At 43.3% G+C, this 17,656-nt stretch overlaps 1 protein-coding gene and 1 long non-coding RNA gene across 3 annotated transcripts in view; one reads left to right on the forward strand and one right to left on the reverse strand.

Annotated features, from left to right (window-relative positions):
* Nucleotides 1–17,656, reverse strand: part of DRP2 (dystrophin related protein 2) — a 955,857-nt gene that overhangs the window by 595,240 nt on the left and 342,961 nt on the right. Inside the window, exon 2 of the mRNA XM_085607714.1 lies at nt 3,835–3,994. Coding sequence (XP_085463840.1) covers nt 3,835–3,948 — 114 coding nt within the window. The 5' untranslated portion in view covers nt 3,949–3,994. The remainder of the gene's footprint in view (nt 1–3,834; nt 3,995–17,656) is intronic.
* Nucleotides 1–17,656, forward strand: part of LOC146829086 (uncharacterized) — a 210,402-nt gene that overhangs the window by 36,543 nt on the left and 156,203 nt on the right. The gene's annotated exons all lie outside the window — the stretch shown is intronic.

The raw sequence follows: 17,656 nt of genomic DNA on the forward strand, positions 1-17,656 counted from the left end.
TCTTAAAAAAGGGTAAGCCTCCTTGGTCATTGAGTGCATGAGAGCTTACCGTTATTTTTAAACACTCTGAGCTGGAGTATTATGCTCAATAGCTGTACAACGAGGGCCTCTCGTGGTTGGTTCTATGGCTGCATTTTGTGGCCGGAAGAGTGTAAAAGAAAGACTCAAATAGATTATTTAGAGTTATTTGGAATAAAAATTCCATATTTTATTATTGTTGGGACAATAAGAACTAAGCATGGCCATGAGTGTATTTATAAGGATAATTTTGAAATAAGGTTATTGATAAATTATTGTGCTGATATCTTGACAAAGCCAATAGGTCTGCTTTATATAGGTTGATATGCTGATTCCTTGTTAAATCCAATAGGCCAACCTTTCATATCTTGATATGCTGACTCTTTGACAAAGACATAAGTCTGCCTTAACTAAAATGAAAAAGAAAAAGTGTGCCTCCTGTGCTCCCAAGTAACTAGGGTAATAAAGGCCACAAGGGAAACAGTGTTCCAAAAGAACTCACTAAAGAGCAATAAGTCACATTTAGTAATTAGTACACTTGCAGAAATGTTCATATACAATGGCCCTGCTATCACAATTAATGTTTTGAATTACTCAGTACAATCATGAGTAGAATGACAATTACAGTGTGTGAAAAGGTGCTACAGGTGATAGTGCAGTGAGAGTGCAACCTAAGTGAGCAATGTGCAAAAAATAACAAACAAACATAGTGGGCATAATCACAAAAAGGTCTTAACCATTGCAACAACAATTACAAAATAGAAACTCTTACCAAATAAATTAAATAGGTTTCACAAAGTCTGGCAATTGATGCAAAAGTCGTTAGACTGAAAAGGTGACGTTTTGACCCCCTTATAGACACTTAATGGGGTCTTCCTAAGGACAAACTGGTAGTTGCCTGGAAGAAGATGTAGGAATTGTCAGAATATCAAAGAAATAGAAAACAAATAGGGATAAGAAACAAACTCCAGGTGAAAGATATCATTATACAACTCACCTTGTCCCATCAAGGAACATGTGTTAATGCAATGTAAAGAGAACAAAAAGGGGTTACCAATGCCCAGCAAAAGCACATAAATGACCTATGAAAAAAACAGAATTACCAAGGTAAAAACCGTGGAAATGGTGTTGCATGTGAAATATATGATAAAGTGAGTCCGAAAACACACTTAGTTGATAGCACCAATGCTGTGCACAGGAAGGCTAAATGCATCACGAAAGGGGCCAAACATGTACATATCCCATAATCCAATGAGTCAAGGAGAAAGTCCTAAGCAATAGCAACACTGTGAGTTGTAGTACAACACCTAGCCATAAAATATTCCATCCCACAACAAAGAACATGCCCCAGATGCAATACAAAGTGGAAAGGTCACAAAGTGTAGGGAAAAGACATACTGGCAGTGTCCAACATCCAACCAGCCAAAATCCCTAATCGTATCGCAGTAGTGCCATAAATGACTACAAAGAAAACCATGGTCAAATACCACAAATAATCAGCCTTAGTATAAAAAAAAAGAAAGCCTTTGTATAAAAAAAGGGAAGACAAAAGCACCAACATTCCACAGCGTGTCACATCCTTTTATATTGTTATTTCACATAAAAGAAAATCTCAGAAATTCACTGAAAAAGCAAAGGTTAAAGTGCTGTTATTGTTAGGCCTGGTAATACCTTACTTTACATCAAAAGAAACCTTTGAAATTCACTCAAAAAAACAAAGCTTAAAGTGATGTTATCGTCAGGTCATAATGTCAGTTAAAATGTAACATTTTAAACAAAAAAAAACACTGACATTCACTAGTTATAGTTAGCGCGAGTTATAGTTACTTCAGCTAACTATAACAGGGGAATTTCAGCGTTTTTCTTTGTTTAAAACGTTACCTTTTAACTGACATTATGATCTCATTATAACACCACTTTAACTTTTGTTTTTTTCAGTACATTTTTTTTTATGTATGTGAGTGTCTGTGAGTTTGTGCATGTGTGCATGTGTGTGTGTGTGTGTGTGCATGTGTGTATGTGTGTATTTAGGACTATACCAGTTAATGGTCCTGTGGTTGGTAATAATACTATGGTTCTTACATCTGTTGCTACTACTGATAATAATTATACTGCTTCTGTTACTATTGAAATGAATAAAAACAATGAGTGGATCCTTGTAATATGTCATTCAAAAACATCTTTTACAGATGGCCGTGCATAGGTTAGGTTCCATACGCCATGACATACACAGGATAGGAATACATATAACACTGAATTCATACGTACATTGGAGACATTTACAAAAAAAACATAGTGATAAAAATAGCAAAATGTATATATAAAAAAAGATATGTGCCTACACCTTCTTTTTTCATAATTTGCCAAAAAATGGACAATTAGATGAATGTGTTTAGGGAATCATTTTTGATCAATTTCAGTCCCAGGACATAATTTATAGGAAGGGACTAGGTGTGGATTATTTGAAGAAATTGCTCGTCTGTCCTTTACGATAAAGGATGAATCAGAGGTAATTAGTTATGTAATTCTGGAGAGCACATTGGTGTCCTATCTGCCTTTTGAAAATCGCTCCCCATTGTTTCTTACTGTCTTGTATTGTCTCTGGCAGAAGTGTCAAAGAGGTTCAAACCAAAATGATTAAAGGGTCTCCTTGTCAGTGAATAAAAGCATCTAGCTCCTCAATAAATGAAAGTTCTTGGTTATGTTGAAACAACTCGGGGGCATAAGATGCGACAGGGATTATGATCTTTGGTCCCAAAATGGCTTACAAGATTCTTCCACGATTCGAAGTTTTTAACAATATTTAAACACTTTGCATGTCAGTTAACTCAGTGTTGGTTGTTTGGTTGGTTGTCAGATGCCCATAGGTTGCTCCAACATACCTGTGCACTTTCCTTCAGTAAGTAGCTAGATGCTTTTGCCCTATAGTGTGTATGTTGTGGTGTATGGAACCTATACATGACCATAGAAATAATCTCTAAAAGAGGGTTTTGAATAAATATTACAAGGATTAACTCATTGTTTTTGTTCCTTTCAATGATATAATCATCAAAAAAAATTGAATATGAGGTTTTTCTTTGTATTTGCAATTCATAGTGGGCCAACCTCTCGTGGTTTAAGGACCCACCCCTGGTTCCCTTGTCTGGGGATAATGTTTCTTATACGTAAGATGGTCACTTGTAACACACAACCATACCTAGATGACAAAATCAAACTCAAATGCAGTGGTGGATGAAACACAAGCACCCAGGGCACTGCCAGGCTTGAAACAAACAAATGCAAGATGGAAACCACCACCAGAAGCACCTTCTCTCCTATGGACTGACGCTCCATACCAACACAGCTCTAACGGACATCTTCTCTTCTAAACCTCAGGAGGAATAAGAGCATTTTCATCTTCAAGGTACACATCTCTCAGAAGCACCTACTTCAATTGTTTGTCCCACAGTTATGTTTGTGTTGTAAAAAAAACTGTACATTTATGCATACAAACCATCGTTTTACTGTTTCACTGTGACATTAAATATCACAGCTATAATTCCTGACAACCTCTCTCTGCCCTCACACCTCAAGTAGGGGGAAGCAACAATGTTTTGGTAATGTCACCTGGATCATCCAATCCCTTTACAGCAATAGTACCACTCAGAACAGCGACATTCCAATAATCATTCTATAAATCATGTGCACTCAAGTATAAATACACTTGCATGTTTCCTCTATTCAGGGACCATTGCTATCAGCAAGAATAAATTCCTGACTAGTGATGGATCTTGTCTTTCCCTAACTGTCTAGATCTGAGGCTTCACATGCTCTTACCTGAGGCAGCTTTAGCGTGGAGTTGCTGGTGGAGAGCTGAGATGCTTCTAATGTCTGCCATTCATGATCTTGTAAGAGGGTGCAGGCGCCTCCCTGCATGACCATTGGATGCATAAGAACGGAGGACCATGGAGACGGACACGAGGATGGATGAAGGCACCTGGAAGAGAACACATCAGCTTTAGCAGTGCTACATGCTTACAGCTTATCGTAGGCGCGGTATGAGAGTTATTGAGACTTATACCTTTCACTTCACATGACCCTCATTTTGGTTAAAAAAAAGACGATTGTTGATTTAAATAATTGCATTAGAAATTGTGCATGGTCTCTCCTAATAGCCACATTCGACGAATATTCAGCAGCTCTAACTGCTACAATTAAAACAATGCCCTGAGATAGTCTGTCTTCCTACCTCTGCCTATGGTGTAGCTATACAAGCTGCATCATGAAGGGGTTGTCAGACAAGGACAGCCAAATAAATATTGAAGCCTTTTCCTGATTTATGAGGAAGCATCTCCTAGTGGTGAAAAGGCTAGTTTCACTCTGCAGTTGATTTGGTCCCACTACTACCTTCCTCTATTTTCATCAAAACCTCAATATGGTATGTTATTTTGTGGGCATTGGTGCTAAACCTTATCATATACATGCTTACATGTTCACGCTAAATATTGTTCTAATGAACCCTGGGTCTGATTAATTACGTTTTTATTGCAGTATTTGTGATTTCTCCAAACATGGGCGTGGCATACTTAGGAATTTGCACATAACCAAACCAACAGTAATACAGTGAAAACACCGCGAAGGACACCACAACAGTTTAGAAAAATATGCACGTTTTTTATATATCCAAAACAAGACCAAACACGATCAAAATCCACCATACAGTTCTCTGAACTCTTCAATAATCCAAATGAACTTCAAATACAGTTCCTCGAGGGCAATAGCTTCGTCTGGGGCTATCATGGTATGGTGAACAACAAATCGAAGCAGTTCTGGATGACCGCTGTGTCGCGGCCCAGATACGTTGTTGGGAAGACACGCAAAACAGTACCTTTAGAAATGTAGGACATTGGCGACCTCTCGATGAGCCCCTAAGATCCAGCGTCCGCAGGTGTTGGTTCCGGAGGTCATGCAGGAGTCTTTGGGCCCTTGAAGGCACACGCGTTGAAGATCGAACTCCACGTGGTTAAAGTCGGGAGGGCCGGCGTTGGCAGACATTGGGGTTGCGGAGCGAAGTGCAGCGGCATGCGGTGCCCTCAGGTCGAGTTGCAGGCAGCGGCTCGGTGACAGTCGTCCAGCAACGTCGGTGAGACCAGGGCTGCAGTGCGAAGTAATGTGTTGCTCGTCGCGGTGCTGTCAGGTCACGGTGCAAACATAATCATTGCTGAGGCGCTGTCATCGGCTGATGAACTGAATTTGATGGCTCTGGCATCGGTAGGCCAAGGCTGCGGTGTGGGATGAGGATGGTGTGTTGTGTAACTTCCGAGCGGTGCCCTCAAACCACGTTGCAAGCTGAGACATCGATGTCGGCGTGGAGCGGTGTTGTTGGGGATACAGGGCGGTGGAGTGAAGCTGGTGGTGCAGAGTGCGGTGCCCACAGGTTGGGGTTCATGCAGCGGCTCAGTGGCAGTGTCGCCGTCGGTGAGACCAGGGTCGTGATGCAAAGTGCAGCTGTGCCCTCTGCAGTGCCTTCAGGACACTGAGTCAGCAGCGGCATCGTAAATGGCGTCGGGTTGCTTTTTTTTCTGTTGCAGCACAAAACACACAGTTCCCAGTGCTGTTAGCAGATTAACTGGAAGTCTTTGCTGTTCCTGAGACTTCTTGAACAGGGGGCAAGCTCTACCTCAAGCCCTTGGAGAAACTCACAAAAGGAAGTTGCAGAAAGTTCAATCCAGTCCTTTCACTGACCAAGACAGAAGCAGCCACTGCAGGCCAACACAGAAAAGCACACAGCAAAGTGGTAGTCCTTCCTCACAGCTTCTCCAGCTCTTCTTCTTGGCTGTCTTCTTGGTTCCAAAAGAGTTCTAAAGTTCTGGAGTCTGGGCCCCAATATTTATATTCAAAATGATTTTGTTCCCTCAGACAGAGAGTGTCTGTGCTTAGTCCAAGCCAGTTTGGTCATCTCTGGCCCAGCTTCCCAGCAGGAGGCAAAGACAGCATTGTCTACAGCAGACCAGGCCCATTCAGGTGTAAGGAAATCTCCTCCCACTACTCTAAATGCAGCCCAAGTCTATTCAGCCCAGCCCTGACTCATCCAAGGAAAGGCAGGACACACCTCTACCCCCCTAGTTGCTGTCTGAAGAGAATGCACATCCACACCGTCTGTCACTCCAAAGCCGAACAGTCAATCCACAACCCCAGCAGAGGCACACAGGATGGCTAAGCAAGAAAATACCTACTTTCTAAAAGTGGTATTTTCAAATACACAATATAAAAATTCTCTTTACTAAAAGATGCATATTTATATTCTGAGTTCATGCATACTAAACTTTACTTTCTAATCTTGTCCCAATGGAAAGTTATAATTATAAGATGTTATAAATAAACTCCCATTCTTCTCTATTGACAGATAGCATTTCCATAGTGAAAAACGAAATGCACTGTAATTCACTACCAGGACATGTCGCACACACCAGTACATATCCTACCTTTAACATACACAGCACCCTGCCCACAGGGGCACCCTGGCCCTACATTAGGGGTGACTTAGTAAAAGGGAAGATTAGGGCCTGGCAAGTGGGTGCACTTGCCAGGTCAGCATGGCAGTTACAAACTGCACGCAGGCTATGCAGTGGCAGGTCTGAGTTACCTTTACAGGGCTACTTCTGTGGGTGGCACCATCAGTGCTGCAGGCCCACTAGTAGCATTTGGTTTATAGGCCCTGGCACTCTCAGTGCACTTTACTAAGGAATTACCAGTGAATTAAATATGCCAATCATGGAAACACCAATCCATAATATTATTTACAACAGGAGCACTTGCACTTTAACACTGACCAGCAGTGGCAAAGTGCGCAGAGACACTAAACCAGCAAAAACAGAGTCAAAACTGGGAGGTCAGAAAGCAAAAAGACAGGGGGAACATGGCAAAAGATGCCAAGTCTAACAGTGTCTCAAACACAAAACTATATCTTTGAGTCATTGGCCAGAAAGGGAGGTAACCGAGACCTAGCCTCTTCTGGCGCTTTGCTTTGAGTCATTGGTCAGAAGGGGAGGTGACCGAGGCCTAGCCTCTTCTGCTACTTCTCTTTGAGTCATTGGTCATTAGGGGAGGTCAGCGAGGCCTAGCCTCTTCCAACGCTTCTCTTTGTCATTGGTCAGAAGTGGAAGTGAGTGAGGCCTATCCTCTTCCACAGCTTCTCTTTGAGTCATTGGCTAGTGCTTAATTTGAGCCGGTAGGTTCCAGTGCTCAGCACCGGCACTTAAATGTTGGCACAAGCACTTAATTGTCAACACCAGCACTTATGCCAGCTGCCACATGGTGGCACTGTTTATATAATTTAGATATGAGCAGAAAAGCAATTGTTTAATAATTCAGTATGCATTAAAAACAACCAATACTTGCCACATAGGCAATTTTTATGGCTTTGGGGGCCTTGAATAGTCTGAATTGTCATGCTTGTAGGAGTGTGCTGGTTAGTAGTTGTGTAGGTACTGTCATTTTCAATGCTGGCAGTGGCAATGGGTGGTGCAAGCTGCAGAGGACTCCTGATTAGAGCCATGGCACTTATTTTATTATAAATTACGCTCTGCATTGGCCAGAAGGCGAAGTGAGAGAGATATAACCTCTTCTGCTGCATTGGAAACAGCATGATGCATGTTTTACATGCAACATATTCATTTTTGGATTGAACACCAACATTAAATTCTGAGTGCGCTGAAAACGGAAAACAATGAAAAGAAAAAACAAAGCGTATTTACACGCAGTTCAATAACTCTTTCTGAATGGTATCTGTGCTGTTCTTAAAAAGGCATGAACAAGGGACAAAGGTAAGTGTGTGTTAATGTCGGATTTACTTACGTGCCAATACACCACCCTCAACCCCTTTATGGAAAGTGTTGTGGAGAAAGCTGATGCCCACAACATTCATTGGCCACGTTCACATAAGCATTTTGCAAGCATAAAACTAAAATTTAAAAAAATGCATTGTGCACTCTGCACAGCTCTCTACAATCTTTCAGGTAGGTTTGTGCTAAACAGACATCACATGCATACATACATAAATGTACTTGTGCAAATCCTCTTTGATTAATTAGCTAGTATGCAAGCAGAAAATAGTGCAAAAGAGAATGCGTTGGACGTGGCTTAAGCCTGACTCTGATAGCCGCACACTGAGTGCGCTCCGATACCCATCTGCTATCTCCCCACCTAAATCCAGCATCATCCGTCTGAAAGTAGAACACTGAAGGGCAGGAAATATAAAAGAAAAGCCGCGGAAACGAGAGGCGACCGGCCCAGCCAAAAGTACGGCACTATTGGCAGAGGAGGCGAGGGCCGCGACCAAATCTCAACATGGCGGCGGTTGTGCACTGAGCAGTGCGGCCGGAAACCAACACCTGGAGCACACTTGCGGGAATGGATCCCCCGTGAGGCGGTGGTAGCTGAGCCACAGTGAGCAAAGGGAACGGCGTCTGTGACACCATGTCGGCCCAGGCAAGTGCGCGCTTACATTTGCGTGACTGCGGCAGGCACAGCGGCCTGAACGGGCCCCCCAAATACACCGTAACATAAGAGGCCTGAATCAAAGTGTGGAGCGGCCTCCAGCCAGCGACGAGGGCTTGGTCCGGGAGCGGAATTTGCGGGGAGCGTGATGGCTGGCATCCGCAAAGGCACATTTACTCCTGCGCTGCGATGCAGATACAAACTAATAGACATTACTGAAGCTATGTATGTATGAGCCCTAAAAAGCAGTATTGAGATTGAGAGACACCTAGGTCTGCACCCAATACAGTGCAGCGCTGGCGCGTCGATAGCTTAAAGGGCTGGGACGACTTTGATTAAAGGAATCAGCCATGAACCATGTGAGTGCTGTGAACTGAGCCGGCTGCTGAGCAGGGATACTGGGGAGTCCTGTTGATGGTCCTGTGGCCGGAGTTAACAATATACACCCAGAGGGGGCATGTGGGGCAGTGAGACGGTAATAAAGGGACGACAAAAAGATCCCTCCCTGGGGGGGGGTCCTGCCTCCTTAATTCATACACGAGGGATCCCTCGACTGGATGGTGCGGCCCGCGGCGAAAAGTGCAGAGTAAACGGAGGCTAAGCCACGAATCCTAACCCACGAAGCTGGGACCGCAGCGAGACCTCTTAAACACACATAACACCCTCTGGGCTCAGGGTGGTTTGTCATCACAATTGGGCGCAGTAAAGGCCCGGGACAAACAAACCAGATTTACAAGTACACAGTCGCAATGAGCCACGATGGAGGGGCGGAGGAGGTGGCTTCTCTGCAAGAGCAGGAAGAACATGATCCAGATCCATCCCTCAAAGATATGAGGGCAATAGCACTCCTAAAGGGCACCCTCGAGCCAAAGTAAGACTCGGTTACAGAAGAGGTAAATCTGCTCAGGGTAGACCTAAGAAAACTGGGTGAAAAAGCAACCGCAGCTGAAACGAATATTAGAAATCTGCAAAGCAAGACTAAATGCCTTGAAGAACAGTTCACAATCCTCACTAAGCAAAACGTGGACATCATGGCCCGACTGGAGGATCAGGATGGCAAGGCAAGGTGTAACAACATCCGTGTCGTGGGGGTGCCAAAGGGGGCGGAGGGACCGTCCGTGGACCTCTTCATGGAACACCTGATCACCCACGTCCTCAAGCCAAAAAGTAGGTCAAACTACTTTACGGTGGAGCGAGCACATCGCGCGCTAGGTCCTTAGGGAACAAAACTTGAAATAAATGATGCTGTTACCCGCAAAACTTAAAGTTAAAGTGCTAGCAGATGGGAAGTCGCACTTTTTCACTTCTCCTGAGGCAGCGTGGGACTGGTTGGAGGGGAGGCGGATCGCTGGGCGAAAAAAGAATCAAGCACAATCGCCGGTTTGAAATGACCAGCACCAGAAGAGTCAGGGCCTGCCCTTCCAACCGGAGAAAGCCAACCAAAGTGGTGCAGATAAGTGACATTGGTGATCCATTTGAAATGCTGGATCCCTGGGCTCTGGTTAACCATGAGAGTGAGACAGAGGGCAGAAGCCCAGTTTAACTAGATAATACGCCTCCGGGAGTGACCGGGGATAGTCTGGCGCGCCCGATCCCTAATGCAAGTACATAGCAGGTTCTTGCACATATTAAAGTGGGGACATTAACGGATCCGTACTGATGTGGAAATAATTCCTGTTAGCATGAGCTAAAGCCATCCTGTTTGCAGCATCCATTTTGTTAGCCTTGTGATTCTGCCGTCATCACTGTTGCCCGCTTTTCTATTCTGCTTGAGTCATCAACCTTAGTTATCTCCTTCTGTACTGAGCCAGAGCAATGTATGAGCTCAGAAAGGCCTGTAGTTGCTAGGATGCACTTGTGTGAGCATGTAACTGTCTATCATATCCTACTGATGTAAGTAGTTCTGTTTCCCCTCCCACTCTGCTGACTAAGTGATATTCATCTGCCCATGTTAGTCGATAGCTATTCCTGTGTAGACCTGTACCTTCTAATTGTAACTACATTATTACTTTGCAACAAACTGTATATAAAAGGTCCATGGTTTCTGTATTCCATGTACTACCTCCTACAGCGCCTGAGGGTGTTGTATTGATGTAGTCCCACTCATGAGTGATTAATAAACGTGTTACTTTGAATTCCAGCTTCAATGCCAATCTCTTCTTTGTTAGTCTAAGGACCTGTGGACAAACTTAAGGGTGAACCCTGCACCGGTGTGCCCCTGAAAAGGCACATTTCCACAGTTTGGCACCCGACTCGTGGGGTTCATTGGAGACGCGGCCGTCCGCAGGAGTGGTCTTCACGGAGGAATGGAATCTTACTGAGGAGACGTTCTGCACGAGGAGACCTTTTGTCTTTGCAGACCGAAGTGCTTTTCCGGTTTTCCCAATTTGACCCTCCAAGTGGTGGCCGGTCCCAACTGAGATCTCCTTTGGCGCAAGTTTTGCAGCGACCATTAGGTCGACCAAGAGATTGGCAGTTGGAGGTTCGAGACTTTTGTTTGGTAAGGTCGCTGAAGCGGCACTCTTGAGTTTGGATTTGCTTGACCAAGATTCTGGTTTTGTTTGTTTGTTTATTGCAATAAAGAAAGGCAGGTAATGTGGAGATTTTGCTCTACTTTGATATATCTGGGATAAGTAATATTTTACTACAATTTGGTAGCATGCTTGCTTCTAGCACACTTCGCAGGTTGTGTTGCTGTCTTGGTGGTATCAAAATGGATTCAGAAAGCAGTCAGCCGGCTCCCCTACAGGGGACACCTAATAGGTATATGTATATTAAATACGGTATTTCTTCCATAATGTATAGTACACTGTGGAACAAATATACGAAAAAGGATTCTGATCTACGATGGGCAGTAAATGGGTCATTTGATTTAAAATAAAATTCAGTATGTTGAGCAGTGTCTGTTTAAACGAAAGAGTCGACAAGATATGTTTGATTGTGTACGAATGTGGAAGAAAGAAGTGCATGAGAGAGCGAGGAAAGAAGAAGCTATAGCAGAAAAAGAACAGCGAAAAACATTATATAAAAAAGCATTGGAATTGAAAAATAAGGTGATGAAGGAAATAAAAGAAAAAGAAGATAGGTTGCGTCGTTTAGAGGTAACTGGCCAGTACCCTATTAGGTGCCCCATTTATCCCATACTTAATAGAACTCAAGATGATTCTATTTTGTGAGATCGACCTCCACCCCCGTATAAATTCCCTAGTGCCCCTGAGAATGAAGGTTCTGATGAAGAGCATTTGTCTTTAGAAGAAAAAGATATAGATAAGCAGGACGGGTGGAAGACTCGCTCTTCTTTGACTACTGAATGCAAGGCCACTCTTAGAACCACTGCTCGTAAAGCAGCTCATGGGAGTGAATAGATCTAGAGCAGTTATATTTTTTAGAGACGTTTACTTGGGAAGTAATACTCAGTTTTAGAAAACATTGTGATGATTTAGAGCCCTCTGATACAAATTCTAATTATAAAGAATTAAGTGATGGCACCTTTCTTCGTTCACAGGTGCCTGATCTAATTAGGCGAGTGGTTAAATTGCGTACTGACACGTTCCGTCTGCGAGAGGAGAAAAAAGCAGCTGGTAAAACTACAACTGAACAAACAGTTCAGACCCCGGAGCAACAATAGCAATTTCTTATATCCTTCCCGTGAGCTCTAAAGTCACCCTTACCAACTCTTTATGCTCTAATAACATTTTGATTTGCGCCCAATCCAGTAATTTTGTTTTTGGCACTTTTAGGTTTTTCAAGGACCACAGATCTGAGCAATTGTTTGCTTGACTGACTCCGAGTACCTATCAATAATTTTGATGTAGCCAAGCTTATTCCTTGTTTTTGCCATTGTCTAATATCTGTTTGGTATGAATCCTCTATCAAGATGTCTGTTCTGATGAGACTTCAACAATTTAAACAAAGTTGAAACGTCGTCAAACAAATACTACACAGAAACTTAAGAAACTGATATTCCTTAACCAAGCTCCAAGCATATTCAAGCACAAGCACAAGCAAAATATTAGTACAGAGTTGTGTGTTTTTTTTGCTTACATGCACCCTACACATTCTTTGTGCACATTCTCTCTTCTTTTGTGTGTGAAAAATGCAGGCAGGAAGCACTTATGATAGTTCTTGTCACTTTTTGTCCCACAAATGAAATGTTTTGTGTGAGAATAAAACACTTTAGTGTTTGTGTCATCGAATCCAATCGCCGCATTTGCACTTTGGGGGGAACCAATCAGACACATAACTCGTGCCCTGCTGGAAAACAATGAGGAAACGGCTCTATAACCAAGTGGGCGGAGCTGCTAGAGCTCTCAGCCACGAATAATCAAAGCAGCGCAGACACGCAGCAGAACAAGTTAGGTGAAAACTGGTCTTATTGAAATTGCTGATTTTGCACCTTAAATAGCCTTTGCACTTTAGCAGCCTTTTAAAATTCTGTGTTTGATTTTAAAATTGTTGGTGTCACCGAATCGGGTCACCGTATTTGTACTTTGGGGTGAACCAATTAGAGAGAAGTTGGTGCCCTGCGGGAACCAATAAGGAAACAGCTCTGTAACTGAGTGGGTGGAGCTACTAGAGCTCTAAGCCACAAATCATCAAAGCAGTAGCTAGCGCGCCAAAGGCAAGCCTGTTTGCACTTGTTTACGTCTGGCTGGGTCCAGGGGTTAGCCACAAGGCCCAAACCTTCACTTACTCTCCTAGTGAAATCAAAATCCTCTACTCAACAAACTATGCCACTACTCCGCCAAAAACGTTACAATTTAGGACTATCAAACACCAACACTGCACCAATTTTACTGAAACAAAGGGCCCATCTCCCCCTCAACAAATCTACTAACACCAGCCACACCATGCACAGCCCCAAACCTGACCTGTTAACAATCATCTATTTAAATTCCCGGCCAATGATGAAACACCAAACAGGGATCTTTAACTTACTAGACTCTGAATGACCAGACATTCTATTACTTACTGAAACATGGCTCACGTAAGAGCCCTTCTCTGATATCCTTGCCGCCCTGCCCGATAACTACTATATTTTTCAAACCAATCGACCAGCTAGCTAAACAGTAGGTGGTATAGCTGCAGTAATAAAGAAACATCTCAGGTTCTTCAAACTAACTTCATTAAACATACTGGCAGTAGACAGTCTCACAATTAATCTCCTACTTCTCTCCTCATATACTTACTCATACATGAACCACCAGACCACATGCAGCACTTCCCACAACTATTCTGAGTTAAATGCCCCCTTCTGTGTCGACCATGCAAAAATCGTATTGGTCGGCGAATGCAATTACTGGGCAAATAATGACAAAGGAGGACAATAATCCATGGATTTCTCTAACCACCTTAGCAGGTTGAACCTCGAACAACATGTGTTTTCCCCCATGCACATCAAAGGCCACACATTAGAACAAGTTTGGACTGCACATGTATCCCTGTGCAACCTCACAGTATCCCCATGCATGTGGCCTGACCACAATCTAATCAATTTCTCTCTAACTGAACTACTCCAGCAAAGACCACCACCTCACCCAGGAATCTTCTCTAAGCACTGGTCACAAGTCGAACTGAGTTGCTTTTGTGGATTTCTGGCAACTACCTTACCTGATCCAAATAACAACATTGACCTGTATGGAAAAGCGATCTATGACTGGCTAACAACAGCAAGCAATATCCATGCCCCCTATGAAAATCAAAACAGGCCAGATGACACAATGCATCCAAACGGTTCACTGACGACCTAAAACATGCCAAGTTCGAATCACGTTGTTATGAGCGTATATGGTAGAAACACTACTCCTCAGAGGAAATCCTTGTAAAACACCTCAATGAATACAAAATGCATATCCTGCAATTCAAATTTGCCCTTTTTCACAAATACAATTCTCTCATCCATAAATAAATCTAAGGAGAACTTCGGAATTGTTTGGAACTCTCAAATCCCGACAGAGTCACACTACACATCGCTCCTTCTCAAATTCTCTGTGATGCACTCAATACTTTCTTCATTGACAAAATCAAGATCATCTACGAAAGCATTCCTATGACCTCTCTCGCAAATAAGATCATCCTTGAAGATATGAATCCCATTACCTTATCTTCATTCCCTGATACCAGCATGTACAAGGACCTGCTGATTAAAGTAAAATCAGGCTCTCCAAATGATACCTGCCCCCCTAAGATTTTAAAAGCGGTACTATCCAATATCCCAGACCTAGCCCTGTCTTTCCTTAACCTCTCCAATAGCCTAGGGAAGGTACCCAGTATATTCAAGAAGGCAATAGCGGTTCCCCTCAAGAAGAAAGTAGGCGACAATCCGCTTACATTGAAAAACTACGCCCCATATCCTTGTTACCTTTTTTGGCTAGGGTACTTGAAGCACATGTGGCACACAACCTATGTGCCTTTTTAGAGGAGTTCGAATTCTTGGACCCTTGTCAGGCAGGTTTCCATCCAGCCCACTCCACAGAAGCAGTCATCCTCTCTGTGATGGATGCGTAAAGAACGTGATCAAGGCTTCACCTGAGCACTGGTCCTCCTTGACCTGTCGGTGGCATTCAAGATGGTGGACCACAATCACCCGGTGGACCATGCCGAGGCCTCTGGGTTATGAGTCCCAGCACTTGACTGGATCATCTCCTTTATAAAAGACCGTTCCCAGTTGGTCCACCTGGCCCCATGACACTCATTTAAAGCTGAATCAATCACTGAGAGCAATCAGAGTGAGCTTCCCATTGTAGTTTAAAGTGGATGATTCAGGTACTCTACTATGGTTTGTGATATTTCTATTCTATTCACTGCATCCTGTTATAGGTGTCTCCCCATTCACCATAGGTCTCTTTATGGGCTGCGTCTATTCCAAAAAACCCACTTGGACTGGGGCATGGCTTAATACAGAAATGAAACCAATCTCCACTGCACGCACACATTTTTCCAATGTCATGGTCAAAAACACTGAATATATTCTGGATTATGTTGGTTGAAATAGGCGAATAATATATAGTCCTTTTCTCAGGCTTTAGCAGACATCCGTGTGTCACTACCCCAGAGTCCGCTAGTATCTCCATGGCGCCCCTATATATCAGACTCGCTTGTCTACTATGTCTATGCAACCCAGTTCTGACTACGTCGGAGATTATCCTTTGATTGAATCCTCCCCACAACAATGTCTTATACCATGAATCCCACAACCTTCTTCAGGATCAGAAGAATAAATCTATCTCATCCTTGCTTTGGGGCATATGTCAAAACAATGGTCACTCCCTCCAATCCCACCCAACATTCCTTCCCATCTTGTCCACTAATGTCTCTATTACTACCACCAGCAAACCATTCCTCAATAGCACCGCTACTTGACAATACAAGTTAGGGACTTGCATGAACCTGAGAGGAGTTGTTGTGTGATTTAAACCTGCTAGACTCTCCCTTTTTAGGTGAGGTTCCTGTAGGACTATTAGTTCTGATTTGGCTTCACCCAGCTTATTGTACGCCTGTGTTCTTTTTGCAGGAAGGTTCAGCCTCCCGACATTAAAAGTGAGGTCTTTGAATCTTGTAGCATGTTCTTGTATTCTTCCATCTTTTAGTCTAACATCTCGCTCTACTGTGGGATACATCCCACCAGATTCTATACCTCCTCTACACCCTTTGCCTTTTTCCAACTAAAACAGGCTAAACTAGCAAGCATTACCAATATAACTCAAGAATGGAAAAATAGATAAAAATAGCTCCACTCTCGGAGCCTGAACTCCAAGATGTCTTTCCATGGTCCTCATCTTTCTCAGGTTTTCCCTCCCAAAACCCCTGCTTTCTGAAATCTTTGTGAACTAGATTATACCTGTTATATTCATGGCCTTGTTAAGAAAGTATTTCAACCAGAGGCCATACATCGTCTTAATTATAAACAGCACATTTTCTCTGTAGTATATTTCCCCTTCTACTAAGAAACTACTTCTACAAAGTCATCTGTTTCAAAGTGTCACCCTTTCACAGGATGTACCTCTCCTTCCAGACATTTGCTGTTCTGCCATTTCTCCAGTTGTTACTTGCTGACCTGCCTCTGTGTGAAGTCATGACATCTGTTCGACTGTCTTCTTGGTCCTAGGTCCTTTCCCACCCTGCACCAAGGTGACATTGTAATTTTCCCCATTCATTTAGAACTGTATCCCATTTGGCAATGTCCTGCAAAATCTTAGTTCTCTTTGAGCCAACTCCTTCCTTGGGACCAATGCAACTTGTGCATAGTCTTGCAGCAGCAAAGCCTTGTCTCACCGAATGTCTAGTTGGTGTTAATTCTTCCCATCCCTGATTAATAGGTTTTTGGTTAGTAGGATGATAGCTTGGCCACAAGGGCTTTCCTATCCTATATGAGCTCGATTGACTTTGAATGAAAAGCAGAATCATGTTCAAATATTTGTCAGCTGCCGCGTGACCCAGAATACATCACAGGAAGGATGACCAGTGGTGCCCAGTAGGATATTGTGAATGGAGTCCCAGCAGTCCTGTCAGCCACCAGGGCAGAACAGCCAGCAACTTAACTGATGGCCTGAACTGAGCTCATAAGCTAAGCTAGTGACTGACTAGTGCACACCTGAACGGAGAGATTGGTCACCTGTGTGCATGTTAATGAGTAGGGATGCAGGTAGGGATGCAGGTAGGGATGCAGGTAGGGATGCAGGTAGGGATGTAAGTGTACCAGCAGAATTCCGTAGCTCTTTCCAAATTCTACCCGGATCCTGTATACTTGTATATTTGTCAGGCGCAAAAACATTTTTTGATAAAAAAAGTGTGGATGAGTGCAGTCTTCCATTTATTAGTTTGCAAGAGTCACCTCTTTAATATTCTTCAGTGATCCTCACGTTAGCTGAGCAACCATTTTCGTACCGCACTGAGCTTACTGAAAAAGTGTTGTCTAGTACAAACTGAAAGGCTATGTCCTCTCTTCGCAGACTAGAAGCACCCTCAGAGGATGCGTGTATGTCTCTGTGGTAGTCATCAGTGAGGTGTAGATTCTGGGGCATATTTACAAAGAAATGATGCAGGACCACGCTGCGTCATTCAAAAAATGCAGGGATGCGCTATATTCACAAGAATACGACACACCCTGTGTTTTACCTTGCGCTGGTGCTAAAACAAAACTGCCTGGCACCAACACAGA

This window comes from Triturus cristatus, chromosome 5_2 (genome assembly GCF_964204655.1).
Source record: "Triturus cristatus chromosome 5_2, aTriCri1.1, whole genome shotgun sequence".
Taxonomy (NCBI): Eukaryota; Metazoa; Chordata; class Amphibia; order Caudata; family Salamandridae; genus Triturus; species Triturus cristatus.